The sequence below is a fragment of the Electrophorus electricus genome, chromosome 16 (assembly GCF_013358815.1).
Source record: "Electrophorus electricus isolate fEleEle1 chromosome 16, fEleEle1.pri, whole genome shotgun sequence".
Lineage (NCBI taxonomy): Eukaryota > Metazoa > Chordata > Actinopteri > Gymnotiformes > Gymnotidae > Electrophorus > Electrophorus electricus.
In genome coordinates this window covers 17,639,468-17,662,548 of record NC_049550.1, presented here as the reverse complement: position 1 = coordinate 17,662,548, position 23,081 = coordinate 17,639,468, and the positions used below count along the sequence as shown (strand labels likewise).

General features: G+C 42.7%; 1 protein-coding gene across 1 annotated transcript; it reads left to right on the top strand.

Moving 5' to 3' along the window:
- Positions 1-196: 196 nt before the first annotated feature.
- Positions 197-22,492, top strand: LOC113588102 (bromodomain-containing protein 3-like). Its single transcript, XM_027027150.2, has 21 exons — positions 197-262; positions 3,692-3,978; positions 4,129-4,266; positions 5,568-5,700; positions 5,950-6,098; positions 6,492-6,842; positions 7,013-7,141; positions 7,329-7,535; positions 7,649-7,893; positions 8,040-8,380; positions 8,466-8,549; positions 9,415-9,753; positions 13,453-13,506; positions 13,693-13,964; positions 14,976-15,105; positions 18,484-18,608; positions 18,686-18,755; positions 18,868-18,986; positions 19,374-19,576; positions 22,068-22,263; positions 22,418-22,492. Exons 2-21 carry the CDS (start codon positions 3,787-3,789, stop codon positions 22,484-22,486), a joined length of 3,546 nt encoding a protein of 1,181 aa, XP_026882951.2. The 5' UTR covers positions 197-262; positions 3,692-3,786; the 3' UTR covers positions 22,487-22,492.
- The last annotated feature ends 589 nt before the right edge of the window (positions 22,493-23,081 follow it).

Below are 23,081 nucleotides of genomic sequence, written 5' to 3'. Positions count from 1 at the left end.
ACAAGATCACCAGTATACGTATAACCATTTTTTTCTTTCAACTCAAGATTTAAAATGTTAATTTTGAAAGTAATTGGGAACGATAAATAATTTGCATTGTTTTTGTAAGCATTGAAACACCGTGGCTGCACGTGCTTTTATCTTCCTGTAACAAGGGGCGGGCGCGCGCTGTGCGTCCCGCGTCATCGACGTCGCGCATCATCTAATTTTCGGTCGGCGAGAAGGGAAGAGTCGCGCGCACATTGACAGCTTCTAGACTGCGGTAAATAAAAATAGTTCACTGGTTTTTACCTTCGACGTCCGTGGTGGCAGAACGTACGTGAATCGCAAAGTCGAACTTTAAGGTCTGTAGAGTCTATTTGGAGGTAACTAATTGGGTCAGGTCGTAATATGAAGTTATCGCGCAAGGAATGATCGCTAGCTAGCTGGCTAGGTTGAGGCTGACGGCGCAGCTCGACGGCCCCAAGGCTTCGATGTGTTTTGGTCTTAATTTGGTCGTGTTTTGTCATCAGACCGGTTATACATTGTGGGTTTGACTGTGAACGTAGTTACGTTGAGCCTTTTCTCTGACTTCTGGAGCGTGTGGCCCATGTTGCAGTGCATGTAAACCAGAGAAGGCCGTATTCGTGACAACGGTTACGCTCTGGAAGTAACGTACTAGTGTGACTGTGTTGCGGAAGGTACGCATGAATTTGACGTAGGAGCTTTCTTGAATATCGGAACTGCCCTGCTCAAATTCCCGAAAAATACTTGCGCAACGTAGTTACTGGAAAGTGTATTAGGACGTGTTAGACATACGCTGGGCTGAAAGAGGATTAACCGGCGAGCGAGGATAGCTGGCTAGCTGCGCTTTTCCTCCGTACTTCAGTGGATAGTTTGTTTTCCGTTTACTGTGTTGACAGTGGAGACCATTCGGATATTGTTTGTTATAATACATCAGCAAAATCATGCAACTACGTAGCAATACAATTCGCTGTGTTTCAAACCGCTAACTCACGTAATTCACGTTGGTTTCGTTCACGCCCACTCGAACTGTGTAGCGGCATCTTATTGGGTGTTCTTTGTTTCGTTCACGCCCACACGAGTTGTGTTGCGACATCTTATTGGTTGTCCCTTGTTTCGTTCACGCCCACTAGAACTGGCGCGTCATCTTATTGGTTGTCCCTTGTTGACGTTTTGCATGCGCATTTTGCTCCTACTCGGACTGCTGTTTCAGATTTGATTAATTGTGCATCACTCTTTTTCCGGACACATGTCTCCAGAATCGGTTTATTCTCTATTCGTTGCATATAGGGGTAGCTTCTCTTTCTCAAGCTCCCTTTTCTCATACCAGCTGTTGTTTTGTGATGTTTCTCGTTCTTTGAGCTCTGCGTATTTCTTTCAAGCAGAATAAAAAATAAACTCTTCAGCATGTTGTTACGAGATGTCATGTTGGAATTATGAAAAAATCTCATCGTTTCGAGAGTATCTCGTTATTACAGTAGATATGTATAACGACATAATTATGAGAAAATAATTAAAGGAAGCTAAATGCTGTAAATGTCAAAGTGTCGTTATGAGATGACGCCATATTCGAGAGAACATCTCGTAATTACACGAAAATAACTCATTACAGTATATCTTAAAATGGCATAGGCTATTAATTATTCATTTTTCAGTGTCACACAGAAGCAAACATTTCTTTTAATGCTGCCGAAGGTACGTTTTTGCTTGTGGGCTGTGCTATATAACCACATAATTATGAGCCGTACTACATCGGTGTCGTGCCATGTTGAAGTTAGGACCGGGATTCATGTACAGCCTGTGGATGTAAAACTTTTAATAGAAGTCTGACTATGCCTCGTCGGAATTACGAATGTCTGTTCTGTCTTGGAAATTGCATGCAATCAGCCTAGATTTGCCGTGTAGGAAAATTCATTAAACACAGATACAGCAGCCATAGTTGATTTATATGTGTAGCCCATTTGTCTTTTACCATGCAGCAAAATTCCAGTGTTGGAGTAAAATCATCAATAAAGTCACCAAAGAGTTGTGGCACCCTCCTGTCGTCTCCCTGTTGTGTCGATCATGTGGTGAAGGGTCATGTCCTCATCTTGATATTCTGATAAAAGTGTTTAACATCAGGAGTTTTTACTCTTGGTTCATGCAAATAGTGACATGACATTGTCAACAAACAATAGATGAGCTCTCTCCAGCAGCAACCAGGAAGCATCAGGAACATGTGCCTACAGGAATGTCTCTGGCGGGCACATGAGGGACTTCTGGTTTTTTCTTTTTGGCTTTTTTTCCGAAACAAACCACTGTGCATTCAGTGGCATATATGGGCAACGCAGAGATTTGAGAATCATTTGCAGTGTTCAAATACTAATGAAGATACCATACATACACTAAGATTTCACCAAGACTTAAACCAAGCGGAAAGTCAAATTTGATCAGTTCAACCAACTGCGCCACTGAGTCTAGCCTATGAAGAAGCCTACGGGTATTATGTCATTAACACATTTCACAAATGTTAGATCTCTGACATCTCGTAATAATGAGACGTTCTTTCTCATAACTGACATGTAATTTTTACTATGTTTTTGTAATTCCGACATAACATCTCCTAATAACGACATGGTAAAGGATTTGCTTTCTTCTGCTGGGCGCCAGTACAGCTCTGCTGAAATATGCTGTGAAAAAAAGCAAAGCTAATGAGTGCACTCAAGTATCTCATAACTCACGCAGGTTCTTTGATATTCAGATACACCTTGCAAAGGAAAGCTACATGCATTTTGTATGTAGATTGTAGATCCTGTGCAGACAGGAAACATTCATTAATAATAAATAATTAATAATAATTAATAAACATTTATTACATTAATTCAGTAGATGTAATAATAATAATTACTTTTAAATTAATAATTCCCCTAACAAGTTTCAGCATAGTGACAGGACACTGAAACCATTTCGGTAGGAGCAAAGGCAACATGAGTTTGTGTTTTGTTTTTGATTTTGATAGGTATATGCCTAGGTTTTCCATATTTCCCCACTATTGACCGAACAACCCTGAATGAAGCCATGGTCAGTGGTAAATGACATGGACATCATCAGTGTTTGATGACGATTGGGAACCACAGGAGGTGGTCTTTTTATTTTGTGTTTTTAATTTTATTTTACTTTACATAGTAGCAATGAAATGTAATAAAATACAAAGCAAATGGATAAAAATATGAAATAACGCAAAATAAATTCAGCAAACACATTAATAAAAAAGAGATACGATAAAATATTAAACAAGGGATAGAACATGGCAGCAGCAGCAGTAGGCAAGTAACTGGATAGTTGATGTAACTAGAAGGTCATGTTTTCTTTACACCTGACTCCCAGGTAAAAGTCTCTGAGGACTGCAGGGGGGAAATGCCCAGGCTTTGTGACATCAGCTGATAACAGGGTCCAGATCTGGGTTCTGAAGTAAAGTTCTGAAGCAGGGACCAGATCTGGGTTCTAAAGTAAAGGTCAGAAGCAGGGACCAGATCTGGGTTCTGAAGTAAAGTTCTGAAGTATGTAAAGGTCTAGTGTGGATGGTCTCTGTATCACGCCCATGTTTGTGTTGTTAACGTCACTTGGCTCTAGTGCTTTGTCCCTCTCTGATTTCAGGTATAGCATACGTATGATGGTGTTGTTGATGCAGATACTGTTCTTGTTGCAGTGAGGTCAGTTATGGCCATATCTGCCTTGGCTCCACCCACTGTGTTTGTGCTTCCACACTGACTGGGTGGCTGACGACACATCCTGCCAATCAGAATGGCGGACAGTGTGGAAGCAACACCACTTATCTCGAATCCTTCACCCCCTGAGACGAGTAATATCGTCCGGCCACCAAGACACACCAATCAGCTACAGTATCTGCAAAAAGTGGTTCTGAAAACACTGTGGAAGCATCAGTTCTCATGGCCGTTCCAGGCACCTGTAGATGCTGTCAGTCTATGCCTGCCTGTGAGTATACCTGCATGGGTGTGGGTGTATTACTGTTTTACTCGTGTGTATAATGACACATTAATAATATCAGAAATAAATAGGTATAATACATTAATAAGTTATTTTCTTATTTCTCTCACTCTGCTTGTCTTTATCGACATCTCCCAGGACTACTATGACATTATAAAGATTCCAATGGACATGGGGACCATTAGAAAAAGATTGGAGAATGGATACTACTGGAATGCCCAGGAGTGCATTCAGGACTTCAACACCATGTTCACCAACTGCTACATCTACAACAAGGTACTCACGCTCTCTCTCTCTCTCTCTCTCTCTCTCTCTCTCTCTCACACACACACATACATAAAAATCCAAAACTTTCAGAAATATATTTAGGGCTTCAACACCATGTTCATCTAGTAACCCTCTCCTCCATCCAGAACACTCACACCACATCATAAACACATTACACATTCCTTTCGCACTTCATAAGATGAAATTGTCAATAACAAAAGTTGCAAATACTTGTCTGTGTATTCCTGTTTATGCTGTGTGTGTCTGTGTCTATATGTGCATATGCACTGAGTGGCCAATTTATTAGACACACTCATCTAGTAGCATATTGGACCTCCTTTGCCTTCAGAACTTCAGCATGGCATTCCACTAGGGGTTGAAATAGTTCTGCAAGAATCTTGGACAGGACAGCTTCTCGCAGTTGCCACAAATTAGATGGAAGCATGTTCTGAACAGCCTGTTCCACCTCATCCCAGACATGCTTTATAGGATTAAGATCCTATAAAGGGACTGTGAAGGCCAGGGAAGCAAGGAAAATTCACTGTTATGTTCTTGGAACCAATCCAGGACTATATGACCCTTGTGTCATGATGCATTGTCCTGCTGAAAGAAGGACATCTGCTATTGGATAAACAGATGTCATGAAGGGATGGACTTGGTCAGCCACAATGCTTAGGTAAGTCCTACTGTCCATCCAAAGGTATCAGAGGACCCAGAGTGTGCCAAGAAAACATTCCCCACACCATTACCCCACTACCACCAGCCTGAACTGTTGACACCTGACAGGAAGAGCTCATTGATTCATGCTACTTGTGCCAAATTCTGACCCTCCCATCAGCATGATGTAACAGAAATCTGGATTCATCTCAACACTGTTGCACGAGACAACCCTACAAAGTTGGCAGTTTTTGGAATACTGGCCCTGGTTGATCTAGCACCGAAGACACTGCCTTGTTGGAAGCCGTTTAGATCAATCAATTTTCCCATTGTAATGTGGATTCACACTGAAACTGGTCAACAGAATTCTTCACCTGATTTTATGTTGCACTGTGAGATCATGTGTCTAATTTCCATACCGGGAAGCTCCACTCATGACAGGGCAGGTGTGTCTAATAAAGTGGCTATTCAGTCTATATGTGAATTTGTACATGTGAGTGTAGCAGGGAGATGATATCGTGCTTGTGTGTGTGTTGCCAGGAAATGATTGTGTGTGTGTGTGTGTGTGTGTGTGTGTGGCCAGGAAATAATATTGTGCCAATGTGTGTGTTTGTAGCCAGGAGATGATGATGTGCTAATGTGTGTGTTTGTAGCCGGGAGACGATATTGTGCTAATGGCAGAGGCTCTGGAGAAGTTGTTCCTGCAGAAAGTGTCTGAGATGCCTCAGGAGGAGCTTGAGATCCACACAGCATCCAAGAGGCGCAGTAGATCAAAACAGGAAACCGGTAGTGTGTGTGTGTGTGTGTCTGTCTGTGTGTCTATTTGTGTGTGTGTGTGTGTGTGTGTGTGTCTATTTATCTGTGTGTCTGTCTGTCTGTTACTTCCTATGTGTCTGTATGTGTGAGAGACTGCCTGCGTGTGTGTCTTTGTTTGTGTGTAGGTGTGTGGCTTGGTCATGTGCATCTTGTTTATGTGAACTTTTTAAGGCATGGTTTACTGAAATAGTTTGCAATATAACCCCCCCCCCCCCCCAGAATCTTTCTCTGTCTCATCTCTGACGGATATTGGCCCCCCCTTCACCCTTGACTGCATGTCCAACACCATGGCAACGGACGTCACCACATCTGTTGTCACGGCCATGCCCAGCAGAGCCCTGCTCCAGAGTGCCACACCATTTACCAAGGTAAGCCAATAAGAATCCATTACTTTCTCACCCCAAAACACACACACAGACACACACACATATATCCAAGTGGGACACTTGAAACAGCTTTACAGACTTTTTATGATGGTTTTGTGATAAGGAGTTGGATCACAAAGATTGAGTTTATGTACTTTATTTTTATGTGCTTTTCATGCATTTGATTTTATATACCGTGTCTGTTAATGTTTATATTTCATGGTTTTCCATTAAGTTTATAGTATATGGTGTAGAGGGATCACATATGGCCTAAACTCAGTAAACGTGTTAGCTTTGGTGGTTTCCCAGCTATGGTTCACTCCGGCCTCTCTTCTTAGCTTGTGACCTTTCCTCACTTTTGACCTGTGCCCTCTGTACTCCGACCTCCCAACACAGCAAAGGAAGAGTCAGAAGAGGAAGGCTGACACCACCACCCCCAATGCCAATGATCAGCTTGGCGAGTCGTCGCCAGTGGCAACAGAGCTCCGCCCCCGGCGGGAGAACATCCGCCCCAGGCCAGCTCGGCGGGACCTGCCGGATTCGGTGGGGGGAGTCGGGGAGACAACGCCCCCTAGCCCCTGCAGTGGGCAGAAGCTACAGTACTGTGAGGGCGTCCTGAAAGAGATGCTGTCAAAGGAGCACATGGCCTACGCCTGGCCCTTCTACAGCCCCGTGGATGCCAAGAGCCTCGGTCTCCACGACTACCATGACATCATCAAGCACCCCATGGACCTCAGCACCATCCAGGTGGAGGAACAAACACACACACTCACACGTACATGCAGACAATGCATGCATACCCACTCAGATTAGTCTAGGTCAGCCATATACCACCAACTTCTACGAAAACACACTTTGTCTTCCTGTTTTGTGATGAGTGCCTGTTCTGTATCGTGATGAGTGCTTGTTCTGTGCAGGCAAAGTTAGACCATTGGCAGTACCCAAATGCTCAGGCCTTTGCGGCGGACGTGAGGCTGATGTTCTCCAACTGTTACAAATACAACCCACCGGACCACGACATAGTGCGCATGGCTCGGAAGCTACAGGTATAGCTAAAACCCCAAACATGAGCAAAATCAGCTAAATGCCATAAACATCAGCTAAATCAGCTAAATGCCATAAATCTAAACATGCACTTGTGAGGTTCAACAACCCCAATCTCCCAACCCCAAGCATGAGCTTCAGCATGTCCCATCACCCTCACTGCTGATTTCTCTCCATCCGACCCCCCAGGAGGTTTTTGAGATGCGATTTGCAAAGATACCTGATGAGCCAGAAGAGACGCCCCCTCAGCCAGCACCCTCCCCTGCTCTCCACCATGCATCAGTCAGACAGCAACATGCCCCTGCCCTGCCCTCTAGCTCCTCTGGTGAATCAGAATCTTCAGATGATGGGTCGGATCAGGAACGAGCTCAACGATTGGCTGAGCTTCAGGAACAGGTTGGTGAAAGCGAGAGAGAGAAATGGGCATGAGTCTGGCCATGTCTGGTCATGTGTGGTCTGATCAGTAGTGGGTGTGTAGGTGACTGTGTGCTCAATGCTGCCCCCTGCAGCTAAAGGCTGTTCACGAGCAGCTGGCAGCTCTGTCCCAGCCTCAGCCCAGCAAGCCTAAGAAGAAGGAAAAAGAGAAAAAGGAGAAGGAGAAGAGGAAAGAGAAGCACAAGAAGAAAAGCAGCGGACCGCCCCCTCCACTGGTGGAGGGGTTTATCGCAGAGACCACACCCACATCATGTCAACCAATCAGGAAGAATAAGATTGGCAAGGATTCGATCCTTCCAAAAAAGACCAAGAAGCTTGAGTAAGAACTACATTTCCCATGGGTCATTACATTTTACATAGTGAAACACCCCTTTATTGGCATACTTTCTCTAGAACATAACCATTGAATACTCTCTGCTCTCTCATGTTCTCTCTCTTCCTCTTTCTCTCTTTTCTTAATTACAGAAGGAAGGATATCAAGCCTAGTCGTTCACTGACTACTCCTTCCTTGGCCACACCCTCTCTGGTCCCTTCGATGGAGTTAGAGGAAGAGGGCATATCTCAGGGTGTTGCTGATGGGTCTCAGGCCATGTCACTGGAGGAGAAGAGACAACTGAGTCTGGATATTAACAGGTTGCCTGGTAACAAGCTTGGGCGTGTGGTCCACATTATCCAATCACGGGAGCCGACACTAAAGAGATCAAACCCAGATGAGATCGAGATAGACTTCGAGACGCTGAAACCGTCGACACTCCGTGAACTTCAGAGATATGTCTCTGCCTGCCTCAAGAGGAAGAGGACAACAGGTGTGTGTTGAGTGGAGTAGTGTGGGTGTGGCTGGGTGTGTGTGGGTGTGTTCGACCCTCTGTTAACTGTGTTTGTGTACTGTAGGTGAAAAGTTGAGTAAGATGAAGATGGACTCTTCCTCAGGCAGCAGTGAGTCCAGCTCTTCAGACACTGAGGGTTTTTCAGCAGGTGAAAATAAAAAACACAGACAGTACTGAAACTAAGTTGACATAGCCCTATCTATGCCTCTGGTAGCTTTATATTGTGCATTTGTTTGTTAAATTAGTTTGATTTTATAGTAATTAATATAGGCCTCCCATTGAAGGTTCAATGAATTCCATGAATGTTTCAACTTTCAGCATAATTTGCATATTGAGATTTTTTTTAAAAAAAGAAAGAAACTGATTGTTTTGATGAAAAATGCATTTCCAGAGAAACGTGGGGTCAGTTATTTTAGTTAGGGCCAGAGTTATGAAATGTTCAAGGAACCGTGGGGTCAGTTATTCTAGTGGTGACCATATTTTTGTGTTCAAAGTCTCTAAAAGCCTTTCTACAACAACTGCTTACAAGTACAGTGTCTGATGCGTCAGAGACTGGTGTGATAGACACACAATATTGGCAAATGAACCAAACTAGCTAATAGATAGATTAATGCTAGTTAATAGATAAGATAATAGCTAGGTTAATGCTAATTAATAGATAAGATAATAGCTAGGTTAATGCTAGTTAATGGATAGGCTAACAGAGGTTCATGTTAGTTAATGGATAAGTTAACAGAGGTTCATGCTAGTTAATGGATAAGATTACAGATAGGTTAATGCTAGTTAATAGATAAGCTAATAGCTATGTTAATGCTAGTTAATGGATAAGCTAATTGCTAGGCTAATGCTAGTTAATAGATAAGATAAAAGATAAGCCAGTTAATGGCTAAATATCTCTATAATGCACCATTTTAATTATAAACAGTCTCCATAACTTTGTTTACTTTTTAGCATGCAAGTTGAAATTCTGGAAACTTGTAATTCTGTATTAATTCAGTATAATATCTTTGTAGGGCTGGGCCCTGAACACAGGAGGAAGCCTCGAAAAGCTAAAGAGGTCAAAAGGTTGAACTATCCGGCGCAGGCCGCAGGGATTCCGGAGGCCCCCCCTCCCTCACACACAGTAGTACAGCCTACTGTCGTATTCTCCTACCCCCTTGCAACCAGCCAGGTGCTGGAACCGTCCCATCTCCTAGGCAACGGCTTTGACTCTGTCCCTCAGTATAGCATGTCACTGGCACCCTCTCACAGTCTCAGCACAGCAGTGCACACGCACACACAATCTCACACACATACACCGGCTGAGACACACCTGTTCCTCAACCAGAACCCAACGCCCATCCCCTCTCCAGGTATGCATGTGTACGTACACACACACACACACACACACACACACACGCACACAGTTACATTTACATTTACGGCATTTAGCAGACACTCTTATCCAGAGCTACTTGCTTTGTCGTTTACTCATAGAATATATTCTAGTACAGTACAGTAGGTTAGATATATCAATGAACTAGAATACTGTAGAAAACAGGGATGAATGCTGATACCTAGAAGTACAAAATACATAAGGTCTATCTTAAACAATGGTGAGTGCTATAAACAAGTGCTAGCATTTACAATAAGTACTAACTTAGTCAATATGGGAGCAGTGTCAGTTGTCCTTTAAATATTCTGCAAATAGATGGGTCTTCAGTCTATGTTTGAACACTGCAAGGGACTCATTCCACCATCTTGGAGCCAGGACAGAAAAGGCTCAATGCTTGTCATCCATGAGAACTGAAGCAAGGTATTTCAAGCCGAGCCGTACTTGAGGTTTGAAGTACTCGAGGTACGGATCGGGCTTTGACCATTGACTTCATGTTTAAAGCAGCTGGGCTGGTCCATTTTCGGCTTTGTAGGCATCAAGGTTTTAAATCTGATGCATGTAGGGAGCCAATGAAGGGAGCGCAGCAGTGGAGTAACGTGTGAACTTCAGAAGATTGAAGACCGGTTGTGCTACTGCATTCTGGACAAGTTGTAGAGGTTTGATGGCTCTTAGAGCAAGACTAGCAAGTAGTGAGTTGCAGTAGTCTAGCTCTGAAATCACAAGAGAATGCACAAGCACCTGGATAGCTTCCTGCAAGAGAAAGGGTCGAATCCTTTGTATGTTACAAAGGAGGAATCTGCAAGACCGGGTTAGATTAGAAACATGAGCTGAGAATGACAGCTGGTTGTCCAAAGTTATGCCCAGGCTACAGGCAGCTTCGAATGGTGATACCAGGGAGTTCTCAAAGGAAACAGTGAGGTCATGGTAAGGGTTGGGAGTACCTGGGATGAACAGAAGCTCGGTTTTACTGGGGTTGAGCTTCAAGTGGTGGACTGTGATCCATGACGTGATGTCAGTCAAGCATACTGAGATACGTCTGGAGACTTGCGTGTCAGAGGGTGGAAAAGAAATAAATAATTGAGTGTCATCAGCATAGCAGTGGTAGGAGAAACTATGAGAAGATATTACATCACCAAGAGAAGGAATATACAAAGAGAAGAGAAGGGGGCCTAATACTGAGCCTTGTGGAGAGCCTACATGATTTGGATGTGGATCCTCTCCATGTCACCTGATAGGATCATCCCTCCAGATAGGAATGAAACCATCTCCAAGCAGAGCCAGTCACACCAAGCCTGGTGAGAACAGAGAGAAAAATGTTGTGGTTCACTGTATCAAAGGCTGCTGAAAGGTCTAGAAGCATCAAAACAGATGACAGTTTGGCAGCTTTAGCAGCATGAAGTTTCTCAGTCACTGCTACGAGGGCTGTTCTGTAGAATGTGCCGGTTTGTAGCCCGACTAATTGGGATCATGCAGCTGGTTCTGGGTGAGAAAAAGAGACAATTGATTATAAACTGCTCGTTCAAGTGCTTTTGAGAGGAAAGAGAGAAGTGATACCGGTCTGTAGTTGATAACGCTGGAGCCGTCAATTGTGGCCTTCTTGAGGATTGGTACCACCCTGGAGGTTTTGAATGTAGTAGGCACGTATCCAGAAGATAAGGAGTTGTTGATGATGGCAGATGAAAGGAAGCAGATCTCTTGCGATTGTCTGGAACAGAGTGGAAGGAATTGGATCCAGCGGACATGTAGTTGGATTGCTGGAAGTCAGGAGTTGAAGAATTTCATCTGAGAAGAGAGGAGAAAAAAAGTCAGAGAGTTGGATGTTGGGGAATGCACATTGGTTGGAGGAGTGGGAACAGAGGAAAAGGACTGGCAGATTGCTGCAACCTTCTCAAAGAAGGTGATAGAATCCTTCAGAGTAAGAGATGAGAAAGGAGAGGGAGGATTAAGGAGACAAGAAAAAATAGTGAAGAGCTTGCATGGGTCAGATGCTGATGATTTGAATTTCTCTTTGTAGTAGGATGACTTTTCAGATGTTATTTCCAGTGAGAACTTGGAAAGGAGAGACTTGTATGAGCTGACGTCTGAATCTACGTGAGATTTCCTCCACCGCCTCTTTGCAGTCCTTAGTTCTCTCCTGTGGCAGCAAAGTTTGTCTGTTAGCCAGTGGGCAGGTGGGGAGGACTTAGCAGGTCTAGAGGAGAGAGAGCACAGAAGATTCATTGATGAGGAGAGTGTAGAAATGAAAGAATTTGTAACTATCCAAAGAGAGAGAAGATGGAGAACCAGGGTGAGGAAGGGTAGACAAAATAATAGAAGTAAGGGAAGAGGAAGTTATGGAGTGCAGATTGCAATGGAAGGAGGCAGAACATGTTGGAGAGGACTGGATGGAAAGAGAAGGAAGGGAAAGCAAGAAGGATAGAAAGTGATGGTTGGAGGGGGGTGACTGCGATGTCTGATGTTGTGGTGGTACGGACGATGATCGGATCCAGAACATTGCCCACTTTGTGAGTCGGAGGAGAGTGGTTGAGGGTGAGGTCAAATGCTGTCAGCAACGGAAGGATGCAGGTTGTCTGATGGAAGGTTGAAGTCACCAAGGAGAATGAGTGGATTTCCTTCATTGGGGAATTTACTCAGGAGGATGTCGAGCTCATCAATGAAGTGATCTAGGGAACCTGCATGGTGGAAGATGACAAGAGGTTTGGTGGGAAAGACACTGTAATGACATGAAATTCAAAAGAGGAGATGGAAAAACTAGAGAAGGAAAGTGGAGTGAAACACCACTTTCGAGACATTAGTAAACCTGTGCCACCACTCCTGCCGAGATGCCTCGGAGAATGTGTGAATGAAAAGGCAGAGGACAGGGCAGCCGGAGTCTTCGGGGGTGATCCATGTTTTTGTTAGAGCCAGAAGTATAGGAAGTGGAGGGATGCTAATGCTGAGATGAAGTCAGCCTTCTGGACAGCAGATTGGCAGTTCCAGAGCCCTCCTGCCACCAAAATATGTGATGGTGCCAAGCTTTGCGAGTCAGTGAGGTTGCTGAGATTGCGACGTCTATGATAGCGTCAAGGAGTTCTGTGGGATATGTGGACAGGAATTGTGAAACACTTCAGATGCTTGATTTGTGGATGTATGAGATAAAGGATTGAGATAATATGAGAAGATACTTAGCTGAGTTTGTGAAGTCAGGTAGGTGAGATGTAGATGAACTGAGAGCACCACCAAACCCTCTCCAGATGTTGAGTCGTCCTAATTTAACTCAGTTCAATAGGTGCTGAGTCCACCCCTTAATTCACACCTAAGGCCAGGGCGAAACCACACTGGTAGTGGGTAATTACAGCTACCAAGCAACTAACAACTAGGTTTAGACAACAAACCTTGCATTTCACAGAATCTAAGACAAAAGTAAGTGAACTCAGAGCCTCCCATAACCAACCAGATGATAATCCAATGAGACAAACACACACACACACACACATGTGCACACACATGCATATTACCTGTCTTATGATTATGCGAATTACAGTAAAGTAATATGTTTCTCTCTGTCTTTGTGTTTTGCTAATATTTCTGCTCATTCTCTGTCCCTTTCTTTCTCTTTTCTTACTCTGATTTTTTTGTTTCACTGTTTTTAAATCCTTTTTTCTTTCCTTTTTCTCATTTCTCTCTCTCTCTCCAGCTCTCCACTCTGCCTTGCCTCAGCAGCCCTCTCGACCAAGTAGCCATGCAGCTCCTCTTCCTCCCAAACCATCTCCTCTTCCTCTCTCTCTTCCTCCCAAACCATCTCCTCTTCCTCTCTCTCTTCCTCCCAAACCCTCACCTCTTCCTCTCTCTCTTCATCCCAAACCTTCTCCTCTTCCTCTCTCTCTTCCTCCCAAACCCTCACCTCTTCCTCCCAAACCCTCACCTCTTCCTCTCTCTCTTCCTCCCAAACCCTCACCTCTTCCTCTCTCTCTTCCTCCCAAACCCTCACCTCTTCCTCTCTCTCTTCCTCCCAAACCCTCACCTCTTCCTCTCTCTCTTCCTCCCAAACCCTCTCCTCTTCCTCTTTCCCTCCCCCCAGCTCCTGCTCTGAGACCACTGGCTCCCCTTGCACCCTCACTGCTGGGCCAGCTCTCTGCCCAGCCACCTCAGGCCCTGCTGGAGGATGAAGAGGACGAAGCAGAGGAGATGCCTCTGCCACTTAGTCAGGTGACTGCAGCCAAAGTACAGCATCATGGGATATGTAGTTTCCACTGAAATGTTTGAGTACGGAACACCGTATTTTCTCAGTACTGCTGGTGGTCTAGAGCATGTTGTTTGCTGGACCTCTGAGTGGGCTTGCCTTGTAGAGCCAGTTCTGTTCACCCACCAAATGACGCAAAGAGGATGATTGCAGGACATCCGTGATGTAGCTATCAAAGAGAATGATTGCAGGACAACCGTGATGTAGCTATCAAAGAGGATGATCTTGGGACATGAAAGTCAGCAGGTGTCACAAAGTGCTTAGCTAAAGACACCATTAAATCTAGAACCTTTTCCTTACATAGTCATCAGCCATGTTAATGTTACCTTGGTCAGTGCAGACAAGCATGTGAGAGAGAAAACCCCACTTATTAACATCTTCTTTTCTAGTCACGGTATCTAGTGTGTGTATTTTTTTTTACAAGTACCGTTTGCCCATTACTGAAATGCTCATTAACCGGAAAGGCAAGGTTCCACCAATTACTAGTAAGCTTTTCCTTAGTGATAAGTCACAAAGCACCATTTAGATTCAACCCATTCAATAGGGAGGTACATCTCACATTCCTTTACACTTGACACTGTGCAGTGGATGGTGGTCCAGCAAAAGCCATTTGTCTGTAGTGTGGTTTATGGTAACTAGTAGGATTTGCTGAAACTAGTATATTTGCTGAAATTGGTGGCCCTTGCAATTCAAATTAATAATTAAATGTGGTATTATCTTGCATATAATAATAATATAATAATATCTAGTTATTGTAATAGTAATTGCTATGACAAGAATTGCTGAAACGATGAAATGCTGCAGTTTTTGTTTGAGTTATGTTGGTGTAGTGCTGTATATGTGTGTGTGTTTGGATGTGATGTTGATGTGTAGTAGTTGTCTATCTGTGTCTTTTGTTGTGATTGTTGATGTAGAGTGTTTATTTATCTGTGTTTGGGTGTGATGTTGCTGTAGAGTATATCTGTGTTTTTCTGTAGGTCCAGCTGTGTTTGCACTCTCTTCATGGTGGTGTGCAAACAACAACACGGATGTCTCCACCTAGCACACACCCCAATGCAACACAAGTGGACACGCTTGCACACACACCAGCCCTGCCATCCCCACTGGGTGAGAAACACACACACACACACAAATAAATACACACAGCCCAACACCACACAAGTGGACACGCTTGCACACACACCACATAAAACCACACTCACACCCCAAGGGCTGAACGTCTAATTGTTTTAAATGCACAAGATTTCCAACTCGTAGGCGCTGCAGCTTGAATTAGCCCATAGCCAATATCCAATTACCCAATTTTTATAAGGGAAAATCCATCCAATAAAAGCGAAATGTCAGAACTATTAACAAGCAGTTTGGCATTGTCAGGGGAATGATGAACACTTCTTCTGAGCAAGCGAGGCCCAAAGACCAATGAACGAGTTACTACCAAGGAAAAACAGCACATGTGTGTGGGAGGATTTTGGTCTCAGGAAAAAGGACATGCATCCAAAAGAGGAACTGTGCAAAACATGTCGAGCATTGATGCTAACTGCAACACCACAAATCTCTATCAACATTTGAAGAAGCATCACAGACATCTCTATGATGAGTGCATGTCTAAAAGTTCCAGCCCTGAACCCTCATCTCAGTCACAATTTCCTAACATGACAATTTCCTACTATGAGATACTATGAGATGCTTTTGCGAAGCACATAGCTAAAGACATGGTGCTGATTTACAGTGTCTAAAGTTGTTTTCCGAAACCTTTTATAACACTTGATAAATTATACCACATTTCCTCTGACACATACTTTAGCCAAGTCTCTGTAACTGTATGCTATGTGAAGAAACATGGTCTAGCCGAAAAACCAAACTTTACCAAAGCCTCACTGTTCACTTTGTAAGTGAAGAATTTGAATTGAAGAGTCAGTGTCTACAAACGGCATACTTTCCACTTGACCATACGGGAGACAACATCGCTACTGGATTGAAAAACACATTGGCCAGCTGGGGTGTGAATGAAGAGGGGCAAGTGTGCATTACCACAGATAACGCCTCCAACATGAATATAAATGCGTGGACAAGACGACAGTGTTTTGGCCACAAACTCCACCTTGCTATCAGTAAGTGTCACATTAAATTACATTTATAAATATGTAACATACTGTCACATTCTCTCTCTTTCTCTATCTGTCTCTGAGAAACATTATATAAAATGAATAAATCATATTCTGATAACTTTTTTGTAGTAACAATCTATGTAATCTATTATGTCATATTTCTGTAATGTCATTGTATTCAGTAAAAGAATGGCAGTTATTTTATTGTGGATTACAGGTTTGATTAGGCAAGGTCAAACAATCTCTCTCTTAATTATTAATTCACTGTGCAAAACTATGAAATCTGTATGAAAGTGTTACTTTGATATTTAGATGTGGTTTAGAGAGAAAGATGACGTAGGATGACTTAGGACTGTTATGATCAGATAATTAAGAAATGAAGAAACCAAATAAGTTAGATGAGTAGTTAGATCAGAAAGAGTCCAAAAGTAATCAGATTAGATTACACTTTATTATGTGTATATTTTTATACACTACTGATTACATAATAAATAATCAGATTAAGTGGTTAAGGTACTTGACTTGTAATCGAAAAGTTGCTGGTTCAAGCCCCACCACTGCCAAGTTGCCACTGTTGGGCCGCTGAGCAAGACTCTTAACCCTCAATTGGTCAAGTTGTACTCAGTCAGAATTGTAAGATGCTTTGGATAAAAATGTCAACTAAATGCCATAAATCTAAGATGGTTGGCTATTTCTCTGCCTTTGGGAAGGAAAAAAGAAGATTGAGGGCATCTCAGACAGACTTCAGTCTTCCTGAACATTCACTCATTACCAAGTGTTACCAAAAAAAGATGATTGAAAGGGTTTTGGAGCAAAGTAAGGCCTTGACTCACACCACCTAGAGTTCACCTGGCAACACTAGAGTCAATTCACAACCTCTTCAAGAATTTACAAATGCACTTTCTGAAGAAGAGTACATCAGTATTTCATTTCTGAAACCGGTGCTCCACCTTTTAAAGAAAAACACCTTGCAAAGGATCCAGAGAACACAGACCTCACAAAGTCTATCAAGTCCAGAGTCATTGGCTACCTCCAGGAAAAATACAGAGATCCTGTCACCCAGGACCTGCTTGACATCGTTGCATCATTCTTAATCCCCTGATTCAAGGCTACGTATATCAGCCAAGAGAATATCCCTGCCATTAAAGCAAGAATGATGACAGATGAAAAAAGGAGTGAGGAAGATAAATAGATGGTTAGGATTTATTAACTTTGCAGGAGATAATGCATTCTAGACAAGTAACATTACCAGTTACAATTACTGATCATAAAAAATAATTTTCTCCAAATTCAATTTGAAAAATACTGACTAAAAGTTACAGGAGATCATGTGTCACAGAACCACAGAATTCAGCAGCCTCTCTGGAAAAGCCATAAAGGTCACCTGGCAGCTACTTCAAGAGTATTTCCATGTCTACTGACTTGTCTGTTCTGCTTGATGATGCCTTGAAAACAGATCTAAGCAGCTACCTAATGACACCCATCACTGATGGAGAAGACGATCCCCTGGTTTGGTGGAATCTTCATCAAGTGAACTCTCCACGTTTGAGCAGGCAGGCCCAAAGATATCTGTGTACCAGCCACGCGTTCACCCTCAGATATCTGTGTGTACTTGTAACACGTTCACCCTCTGAAAACCTCTTTAGTACAGGAGGCAACATTGTAAACTGTCAGCATTCATGCCTTATTCAGGCCTTTGGAAAAAACCTTTGAACACTGGTTTCTGACTAGCTATACGTGCAATTAATATAATTTTCCATTGATGACACAGGTTTATGTATTTTAATATTTTAATATTGAATAAAACTGTTTAATATTGCAAGATAAAATTGACAAAACAGTTTTCTAATTTTATTATTTTAGTGATCTGTAACTGTTCAGTACTGGCCAGGCATATGTTCAAATGTGATGTTTGACTGTTAAACTGATGCACTTTATGTGGGGAAAAAATATTTTTTTATGTTATTGTTAAGTGTATTATTGATGTTACTCTTGTGTGATCATTTATCTTATTTATCTTGTGATTCATTTAGGCTTTAAATATTCAAAAATAAACGTAAAAACTGCATTTCTTCTTGTAGAAACAAGTTTATCATTGATTATATGTGATAGATATGTGAACCACTAATGCAGGTTTGGAATGTACTAATTCAAAAAATAATGCAATATTGCACAGAAAAATCAGAACTAGATAATTTCCCCAAATTGTTCAGCCCTAAACACCCCACACACAAAGATATACCCACACATACACACAAACTACAGACATACACAAATGAAGTGTCACACAAGTCTTTATCTCACTGATATGCGCATGTCCTTTAGCCGTGTTGGGATATTTGACTCAATAATTAAACATGACGCACCCACCCCATAGGTCCACTGAAGGAGAACCCATCTGATCTGATAGGTCCAGTGAAGGAGAGCCCGTCCAGTCTGAGGGCAGACTTCCAGCACATGCTGCGTCACTCCCCTTCTGTTAGCCCAACACCTAAGAAACCAGTGAGTGTGCTTCTGTAATTGTCTGTAATTGTACTGGCCTGTGGTGGTCTGTAATTATGATGTGCTGGTCTGGGCAGGTTCTGGTGAAACAGGAGAGACTGTGTTCATCTCCATTTGGTCCATCTGAGAGTAAACCCAACTTTGGTGGTGAGTAGTTTTTGTGTTTGCAGGACACATTTCTTCCTTTTATTTCATTTAATGGTTTATTGCATAATTATATCTCTGTCAGTCTGACTGATTTGACTGTGCACCCAATTAGGAGCTGACCTGAAGGCTGTGGAGAGTTCAGGGCCCCGCCTCTCAGATATTCCAGCTCCACCCCCTTCTGCACAGGATAAAATTAAACATGAGGCGAAAACACCTATTGCTCCTCGAAAGGTGTGTATGTGTGCGTGCATGCATGCGCTGTGTTTATTATTTATCTTTTTTTTCTTACCAGCTTTAACATGTTTTTGTACTCATAATACAATTATCGTTGTGTGTTGTGTAGTCCTGTGTACTGAACTGCTGTGTGTAGTCCTGCTTACAGAACTGTTGTGTTATGTGTAGTCCTGCATACTGAACTGCTGCGTTGTGTGTAGTCCTGCGTTCTGAGCTGTTGTATTTATATGCATTGTATGCAATGCATGTCATAGATAAACTGAGTTTCTTGTTTTTTTTTATTTTAGAATAATTTATTAGATTTTAAAAATGTAATTAAAATAGGTGAATAAATTCATTATTTTCATTCTGTCTCTCTCGCTCTCACCCCCCGCCCATCTCTAGGATATGAAGATGAAGAGTATGGGTTCCTGGGCAAGTCTGGCTCAAAGACCCGCGTCTTGCTCCTCCACCTCCGGCTCCTCACTGGTGCGTTCATCGAGTGACAGCTTTGAGCAGTTCCGGCGTGCTGCACGTGAGAAGGAGGAGAGAGAGAGGGCGCTGCAGGCAGAGCGAGAGCGAGCACGCAGAGAGCAGGACAAACTACGGTAAGAGAGAGAGGACACGGGGCAAAAGTTCTTTTGACTGCGAGAATGAGTACTTCTTGTTGTTGGGCAGCAGAAAGAGCTTCATTAACTGTGCAGGGTGACAGTTTGTAGACAACTTGTAGACAATGAAAACAAAGCTGTAAACCTCACCTGTTACTTAAACAGACTCTTAACCCACCCTGAGAATTCTGCTACAGGCACAGGTACAGGAGATTTACGATTTTTTTTTAAATTCATTTATTTGGAATTTTCACCTGCACTTCAGCCACCACCACACTTTTAAAGCAAACAGTCGGCTCTTCTAATCAGCATGACAGAGTGATATCAGCTGCCTTGTCCTCGTTAACACTTTCTCCTGAGCTAACGAGAAGATCACTGAAATGATCTTAGCAGGGCTGAAATGCATTGGCTGGAATGCCATAATTTTTGTTATTAAGTTCATTTTCATGGCAAGGAATGACTTTGCAATTAATTGCAATTCATCTGATCACGCTTCACAATCTAGAGTTAATGCAAATTGCCACCATAAAAACTGAAGAAGCAAACTTGGTGAAAACCAATATTTGTGCTAGTCTCAAAACCTTTGTCCACGACTGTATGTGGTTTCCATGTAGTATGTGTGTATGTATGTAGCTTCCATGTTGTGTGTGTGTGTGTGTGTGTGTGTGTGTGTATATACATGTATATAGTTTCAGTGTAGTGTGTGTGTGTGTGTGTGTGTGTGTGTGTATATACATGTATGTAGTTTCCATGTAGTGTGTGTGTATACATGTATGTAGTTTCCATGTAGTGTGTGTGTGTATACATGTATGTAGTTTCCATGTAGTGTGTGTACAGCACGTAATGTTGGGTGATAAAAAGATCTCAAAACAGGATTCTGATAAAATTCAATAATGTCAATCTTTTGACATTTTCACTCGATAAGGAGAGATGTAACAACCTATTATGGCAAAAATAAACGTGACAGCAGTCACCCGGTTAGTTTTGGCTGAGGATATTGTTGAGAAAAAGTTACCATGGCATCAGTTACATGAAACTGTCTTAAAAATCAGAAAAATGATGACGCACAGATTAAGATGGCCTGGTCAGTGCAAACCAAGCCAGGAAACAACAAATCTTTTCCACAGCGACCGCACCCAAAGTGTGAAAATTCAGCTCGTCTTCTTCATCTATGTTTTAGCAGCGCTTGTGGGGCTGTACCAGAACATCCATACATTTTGTCTTCTTTAGCAGCCATTACCCCATATGACAAGTGATTAATAAGGAGCAAGGATATAACAAGCACAGTATCAGTGATATAACAAGCGCAAATGTAGCATATTGACATGGATTTCTTTTTACACAGATTTCCAGATTTAAAACATCTGAGACATATTATATTAGTTTATTTCTTTATTAGTTTATTAAATATTAGTTTCTTGTTTGAATAGATAAAGGCATATAAAGCATGTTTGCACAGTTAAATGCTTATTATATTATTATTACAAACTTTATCCTATAGGTTATCTAATGAGCCCTCTGGTTTTCTTAGGGTTCTGTCATTAGCAAGATGCTCTTCAAGCTGACAACATTATCAAATTATATTTCATGATAAATATCGATATTGATCAATATGGGGAAAAAATATGGTCATATTTTTGCCATATCGCTGAACCCTAACAGCACATGTATAGCTTTACATTGCAAACATTAGATATTTAATCATTGTTTAGATGTGTTATCTTGTTGTTATCTAATTATTTTAGATGGCTTAAAATGACAGGTTTGAATACTGGAAGAAAAATTGGCAAGCCTGCGAAACAAGCCTGCAAAAACTGTGCCAGGAGCTCCAGCTCCTCCCGTGATCAGACAGAAAGTGATGAAGGACCCTTGAACGCGTTCATGCACATACCTTACGCTATCACACCCACCAGTGTTCCCCACCCCAACCACCTCACTGTGCAGCTTTTATGTATGTAGCAGTATTCGTATTGTGACTACTTAATGTTCTCGAGCCCCGTGATGTTTGTGGTGAAATATTCATGGTAAAGAACATGCAGACCTTGAACCTCGTAGTCAAAGCACAGAGTGTGATGTCTTGAATCTGGAGGTCTTGCGCATGTGAACTCCTGCGGTGCTGACAGGACCTCAGAGGTGCTGGGCGCAGCACGTGTGAGGTGAAGCCCGAGAGAGTCAGCGTGGTGCGAGTTGGTTCTTGTTCCATGGTTACTCTCATGGGTTTTGTGTTGCTTGTTAACTGCCCATGACCACGAAGTGCTGTTGAGCATGGGTGCAAGAATTCGTGTTTCAGTTTTTGTTTCCATCCACATCAGCCGTTGCTGTTTAAATGGCAGTTGGAGGAGATCCTGAGTAATGGGAGAAACTCCTCCACCAGGTTGGTAATGAGATGCCCCATACAGTAGCTTGGCTGGTAACATGTTCAGTCCAGTCACTGAGAAGGGCGGGTCTTCCTTTTTGATGATTTTTGTCTCTATCTCTTGTCCCCTCTCAGAAACAGTGATGAGTTGTGTGAGGAGGTTTGCAGAGGCCCGTCAGAGTCTCACACACCCCCTCAGTCAGAGCTCCAGATCCCCTCCCCCCACCCGGCCTCACACACACACTCTCAGGCTCGCGCAAACACACCCACCACGGACCAGCAGAGGGAGCTAGCAAGAAGGAGAGAGCAGGAGAGGAGGAGACGAGAAGCAGTAAGAGAGACACACATGCAAGCACACAGATTTATGTACACAAACACACTTGTGTACACACATACATACACATAAATAATATATGAAATATAAATAAAGATTATTTAAGCTCCATTAAATATATTTTGTGGTTATTCTGTCCTCTGTCCTGTAGATGGCAGCAACAATCGACATGAACTTCCAAAGTGACCTCATGGCCATATTTGAAGAGAACTTGTTCTGACCTTCAGAAAAAGAAGAAGAAGAATGACAAAAGAAGAAGAGAGATATTCTTCAGATCCATTTCTATCTCCCCCTCACTCCCTCACTCCCCCCACTCTCTCTCTGACGCTCTCTGACTCTCTCTGACTCTCTCTGTCTCTCTCTGACTCTCTCTGTCTCTCCCTGTCTCTCTCTGACTCTCCCTCCATCTCTTTCCCTCTCTGTCTCTCTCTCTCTCTTTTTGAGGAGGGTGTGAATAGGTATTGCTTTGTTTTTCTGCACTGTCAGTACTGATTCTTCAGCCGTGGGGCATCATCCAAATGTTGGAGCTCAGCGTGTGTGTGTGTGTTTCAGCTCAGTGGGGCCTTTTCTTCACTCTGGAATTGTATTAGAGACATTCTCTCCAGAAATGAAAATGTTTTATTTGTTTGGTTTCATGTCATTCTCAGATTGCAAGTGTGTGTGTGGGAGAGAGTGAGAGAGACAGAGGGGGGGAGAGTGAGAGAGAGAGAAAGGGAGAGAAGATAAAATTGATTCTGTAAATGATATTGAAGGTATTTTAATGGTTGTTGGCTTTGTGTAGTGTACAGATCTTATTACATTGGGGTGCTTTTGTG

Bases quoted from the DNA above. Each gene is read 5' to 3' on its own strand.
- LOC113588102 (XM_027027150.2), top strand. From the start codon at position 3,787: ATGGCGGACAGTGTGGAAGCAACACCACTTATCTCGAATCCTTCACCC. The intron at 4,267-5,567 runs GTACTCACGCTC...GTGTGTTTGTAG, and splicing joins ACTGCTACATCTACAACAAG to CCGGGAGACGATATTGTGCT. The intron at 7,536-7,648 runs GTTGGTGAAAGC...TGCCCCCTGCAG, and splicing joins TGGCTGAGCTTCAGGAACAG to CTAAAGGCTGTTCACGAGCA.